Source organism: Alligator sinensis, unplaced genomic scaffold (genome assembly GCF_000455745.1).
Source record: "Alligator sinensis unplaced genomic scaffold, ASM45574v1 scaffold441_1, whole genome shotgun sequence".
Classification (NCBI taxonomy): domain Eukaryota; kingdom Metazoa; phylum Chordata; order Crocodylia; family Alligatoridae; genus Alligator; species Alligator sinensis.
In genome coordinates this window covers 196161-202157 of record NW_005842313.1, presented here as the reverse complement: position 1 = coordinate 202157, position 5997 = coordinate 196161, and the positions used below count along the sequence as shown (strand labels likewise).

The 5997-nt window shown below is 42.9% G+C and overlaps 1 protein-coding gene across 2 annotated transcripts in view; it reads left to right on the top strand.

Moving 5' to 3' along the window:
* The first annotated feature begins 6 nt into the window (after positions 1-6).
* PRDM11 (PR/SET domain 11) overlaps positions 7-5997 on the top strand; it is a 54785-nt gene continuing 48794 nt past the window's right edge. The window contains exons 1-2 of one of the 2 annotated variants that reach the window (XM_006028424.3): positions 757-894; positions 984-1115. In XM_006028424.3, coding sequence (XP_006028486.2) covers positions 1068-1115 — 48 coding nt within the window. In that variant the 5' untranslated portion in view covers positions 757-894; positions 984-1067. Of the gene's footprint in view, positions 38-756; positions 895-983; positions 1116-5997 lie in introns of those variants that run through there. The other variant, XM_006028423.3, reaches the window with a different exon arrangement.

The following is a 5997-nucleotide window of genomic DNA, read 5'->3' as shown; positions in this document are numbered from 1 at the left end:
CGGGGGACAGGGATTCTGCGTGAATGGATGCGAACTGGTGGGATCCCTGCGAAAGGGACTCTGCACTGAGGGGAGAGTTAATGTGCTGTTATTTTGGGGGGTGATTGTGTGTGTGGGTAGGGGACTGCACTGGGGGGAGAATTAATGTGCAGCTATTTTGGCACGTGCGGGTGGGTGGGTAGGAGAGCCTGCACTAAGGGGAGAGTTAATGTGCAGTTTTGTTTTTGGGTTTTTTGGGCATAGGTGGCGGACCCTGCCCTGAGGGGAGAATTAATTTGCAGCTATGGTGGGGGGGGATGTAGGGGACCCTGAACTACACAGTCAGTTTATATGCAGCTATTTTGGGGGGTGATTGTGTCACGCGCACACGTGTGCTCATGTGTGTGTGTTCAAGTGTAATACCCAACTCCGCCCCTCCACCATGCCAGTGTGTGGGCAGGTTCTTCTGCCACCACCCTCACCTTGAATGCCTCCCCTGAGTGCCTTTCACCTGCCCCTTGAGATGGAGGTGTAACTGGCAGCAAAGCAGCTGGCACTGCTCCGCATCTTCTTTGCCTGCTGAAGGGCTTTCCGTGCTGAGCGGGCTGTCCCCGAGTGGCTGAGATGCGGCACTGTGCCGTGTTGTGCTTGGCCAGCGATTCTCTGCTGGCCTCCTCAGGTTTTGCAGGATGTTAAGCTCTTGTGAAATAATGAAAGAACTAGGATTTGGAAGTAAATCCCTGCCTCCAAGCATTCGGCTGTTCACCTGTGCTTATGCCCATGTCCTGTTGCAGCATCTGATGAAGTAAGCTGCTGCTTACGAAAGAGCCCGCATCTCTGATTTAGGTAACCTGTAAGGTGCCAGTCTACCCTGCCTTGTGCTGATGTAGTAACTGCGAGAGCAACCACATGCAGGTCAATGCGCGTTGACTCTGAAACCTAAGCATGAGCACTGAATTGCCAGTGTGAAGTACTTCATTAATAGAAACTTCAAACTAATTTAGGATTGCAAGTGGAGATTGAGTCCTGCGCCATCACTCCTCCCTTCTTCCAAAATAGCAACAGTCATCAGCTGAGTTACTTTACTTATGGAGACAAGGATTCACAAATTAAAACAGAACTTAACAGAGTTTCAGGTACCAACTTCAACTTCCACTGTCAATACTAGGGTACTTGGGGGGGTTTACAGAATATTTAGCAATTGATAGGATTGGACCCAACAGTTCCTACATTTCAGTTTGTTAGGGAGTCCATGTTACAAGATTCTAAGTGGAGAGAGAAATGACTTTGCTACTTAAATTGAGTTTACTGGAGTGTTTGTGTGTGTGTGGATTAATAATATTCATTGTTTACAAGTATTCTGACAGACAGTGTGTGTGTTTACTGAAAATTTCTGCAAATGAATCTTTTCACAAGTCATTCAACAGTGGGCATTACTACTTGCTATTCATCATTTATTTATGTCCCTATTTAAGTTTGTTGCCACTCAGGAAGCAGAAACAATGTCATGTGATTAATCGCACCTCATGAATAGTGTGAGAGGCTCACAAACACTCCATGGGCTAAAATTTGTTCCCATCAGGCACTGGTCAAACACTTTATTAATAACAAACAGATTTGCAGACCTCGCAATTGGGTTGCAAACAACTTGAAGCCAAGAGACGTGTGAAATTTGCAACAACAAAATATTTCATTGAATAATTCAACAAGCTCTAGCTGCCTGCTTTCATTGTGCCTGTTACTGCAGTATCTGGAGCCTGCTTTTAGCACTTGAAAATAATTATTTACGTTTTGAAAGTAGCTTATAAATTTAGCCTTGCAGCACCATATCTTTAGGATGTAATTCAGTGCTGTCTTCCCTGCATACAGGTTCAGAGATTAAGTGGCTTGCCCAAGGTCACAGAATAAGTCAGTGCCAAAGCCAGGAGTAGAACTTGGAAGAGCCTGGTTCCAATTTCAATTTGGACTCTGATCCATATATGCTTTGATCCAAGTGACTCCACTCTGGGGTCATTTAAACACTGAGGATGGGCCAAAATTAAAGTTCAAAAACTTTCTGAATGTGGTTATGTTTCATGGCATACAGGGAAAAGACATGTGAGTTAAAATTAAATCTGGAAAGTACGCAAAACTGTTATTACGTGGTTAGAAACTTGCCAGTTCTTATTTAAAATAAGAGCGTGTGAGAGAAGACAAAGGAGCTCTGCAATTTAATGTAACTCTTTTCTATGCTTTTATACTGTTTCAAAATGAGTTAAGCTCCCTACCTAATACATAATTTTTACTTGTTTCACGTATTAAGGGTTATGGCATTGCATGGGCAGATGAGCTGTCAAGATACATGTTTGATTGAGAATGAAATCCATGCTGAGTGAATTTCTGTAAGAGGACCGAAAACTTGGGCTCTCATGTAAAAGATCATTTTCTGAGTTAATAAAAGCTGGTATCTTCATATTTATTTTTCCAGTGTTATGTCAGTAAGGTTCATCTTGTCTGCTTTTAAAATTAAAGCTGTGAAAGCCTGTTTCCCCTGCCCAAGATCCCTTTACACAATGCAATGGAAAAGTTATTGCAGCACTGTTGAAATAGTTTATTTAACCATGTGAAAAACTTCCACTGTCTTTTATCTAAGTTGAATACATATATTTGGCATGTTCCCTCTATTTTCAGTAATTAAATCCTTGTTGCTTCTTTCAGAAGTACACAAGAAGCACAGAGCATGGGTTCTCAGCTTGGGAGGAAATTAATTTTCTTGTTTCCTGGGGCATTCCAGAGGGGAATGTGATAACTGCATCATTGCTATAGTATATCCTTGCCTTGTTTGGATGAGGAAAGAGGCTAAAGAGGAAAATTCTGCCTGTAGGCAATACTGCTGGGTCCAGTGTTCCCTTCTTTATTTCTAGTGGCTAGGAACTGGATATGGTAGGAGGGCTAATGTAAAAATATATCCCAGCCCAATCACCTCCTGCTGTTTCTTCTCTAGTACTGTGACAGCATATAGTGTTTTACCCTTGGTGCAGTGCGCTGAACAACTGGTTTTTATTCCGAAGATCTTGCAGTCTAAAGATTGAATTGTGTCAAACACCTTCGGGTACCAACTTTGACTTCCACTGTACATAGTAGGATACTTGGGGGGCTTAGAACATTTAGCAAGTAACAGGGGCGGGCGTCTCTTCCTACATTTCAGTTTATTAGGGAATCGGATGTTACAAAAGTGTGAAAGTGGAGAGAGAGAAATGACTTTACTAAAGTTCTTTAAATGCACTGCTTTAAATGATATATGAAACTGTTTCTCTGATCCAGACAGGACTTTTTTTTTACTTTAAATTACAGCCATTGATCTAAAACAAAGTCTTGGATATATATTTATTTTTGGCAAGGTTCATTTCCACCTAAGTCATTACTGGCCTACAAACTGTTCTTCTGTTTCTGTGAAAAACAGTTCACATACATGCATACACATACAGCAAGCACAATGCTGTCTTGGCATTTCATGGGTAGTTCTCTTGATATTTCTGTTCTGAGTCATACTGGTTTTCTATGGCTGGCAGCAAGTCGGCTTTTTGAGCAGTTCATTGGGAAGGATTTTGGTGAGGGTGACTTTCATTTAAAAATTAGTTAAAAAACTGCCTTGATCTGAGGGAATTCATTATTGCTTGTTATTTAATAACCTAGTTATGCAAGATAGATAGATAGATAGATTTTTTTTTTTGTGGAGGGTTATACCCAACAATAAAATGGTTGGACTTGACAAAATCAGTAGAAGAGAGAGAGAGGTGACAATACCTGCTAGTGCTGCAATACAGATCAGCAGCAGGGAAAGCAAGGGAACTCCTGTAGTGCTACAGCATAGGGATGAAATGAGGAGCCAGCAGTCTTGCTGTAGCTTCAGTTGCCCTTCGGAGTGGGGACTGGGGAAAACAACAAGCCTAGACTGAAGGGGTCTTTATACATAAACAGTATGATGCACTTTTCTTACCCCCTTCTGGTTTTTCTGTCTTTTTTTTCTTTTTCATCTTGCAGCTCAACTAACTGTTTGCTTTTTGGGGTTTTTTAAAATGCTTTTCTAATATTTAGCAGCAGGACTAGGTGGGCATTTTCCCCTTACTTTGTTTGCACAACACTGATCCATGCCTTTTTTAAGTGGTAGGTTGGATGAGGGCTATGCCTATGTTTGCTCCCAAGTAATTTCATCTGATTCAGGTCCCTCTTCTGATATCACTGCTGTTACAAACATCAAATTGTCTAATATCTGAGATATTTCTAAGCAGTGTATTTCATGCTGTTAATGTTGACCAGGTGTTCTGAAGCTTTGCTTGGCTACTATTGGTAGTTCCAAATGCATCATTTGTATGCAGTGCCAGTCTTATGGTAGATGCACTGAGGACTGAATCAGCAACCTCCAGATGTTAAAGAACTGTCAACTTCCACAGCTTCTTCTCAAGAGCTAAGGCTTTGTATTGAGGGTTGGGCACAGACTAGGACTTGTTTAATTCCCTGGGAAGCATGTGTTTCATAACTTACTGAATCAGGAGAATCTGTTGCATTTTCAAGTGAAGTCCAAATGAGCAAAGACTCTTTTCACTCAGTTTGGTTTGCAGCTCTGTGGAATTTTAAGAATTTGGGAGTCCTGTAGAGTCTGTATGACATCTGTCTAATAAGTCACATGAGCTCCCAGTATTTTGAGTTTTCTTTTCTCTAATCATTCCCCATCTGGTTAATATCAAGCCTGAGCACAGTTTCTTCTTTAAAAACTGTCCTTCCAAAGGCAAGGATATCTCCAATTAAAAGAGTAGGCAGTGTGTTCAGCAGCTGTCATAGTCAGGAAACCTGGAGCACACCCCAGTACCTGATGTTATTATGATAGTGCCACCATTGTGCTAAGGGCCGTGGAGACTCCTAGCATCTGCTGCATGGTGCTTACAAGCTAAAGAGATAGTAGGCACAGGGCAGGGCACAGGGCAGGTCTAGAAAGTGAAGTATGATGACATAGCAGTTGGCATTCATTCTGGAAATAAAGCATAGGGCTTCTGATGCCCAAGCAGTACCCTAGGTGCAGCTGAGGTGGTGTGGGTACTTAAGTACATAGTTGACAGCCCAGAGGTCACAAGTTGGAGGCCGTAGCAGAAGTACTCATGGCACAGGTCTGTCAGATTCTAGCAAATCTGCAAATTCTGCTAAATACCTTATCACACAAGGACGTGAAAAGGAAGGAAGGACTAAATCCCTGCTTGCTGTACTTACATTTGCACTGTGTTCCACCACATGTGGTACTTTTAGTATCACCCGGTTTTTCACTAGAAGGAAACCCTGACCCCCAGAATGAGAGACAGAAGTTTTCCTGAGCCAGGGGCTCCTATGCATTGTTAGGATGTAGCACCTTCCTTAGCACTAGCCTCTTCTCCAGTAATAGAAGGTGCTTATTTTACAAGCTTTGGCTCTTCTCCATTTTTATCACGGGGGCACAGAAGGGAATTGGTGAGGATTTATTCACCAAGGCGCCCCCGGGGGTTACAAGAAATAATGGCCACAAGCTAGCGGAGAGCAGATTTAGATTGGACATTAGGAGGAACTTCTTCACAGTTAGAGTGGCCAGGGTCTGGAACGGGCTCCAAAGGGAGGTGGTGCTCTCCCCTACCCTGGGGGTCTTCAAGAGGAGGTTAGATAGGCATCTAGCTGGGGTCATCTAGACCCAGCCCTCTTTCCTGTCTATGCAGGGGGTCGGACTCGATGATCTATTGAGGTCCCTTCCGGCCCTAACATCTATGAATCTATCCATGTGGCCCTTTTCTGAGACTGAAGGTTTTCTTAAAACTGAAAATTCCTTTTAGAGTGATAGTCCTTTTATAACTTCTCAGTAGAAGGCAGTGGGTCCAGTTGAGGCCGTGGTGGGCACTGGTGGGAGGGTTGGTTTCTTGATCTCACTGCCTCGAAGAAAATGCTGAGGAGTTGAAAGGCAGGTAAGCACCACAGAGGCAGAAACTTTGGATGAGAGGGGGATGGCAAAAGGGACTCAGA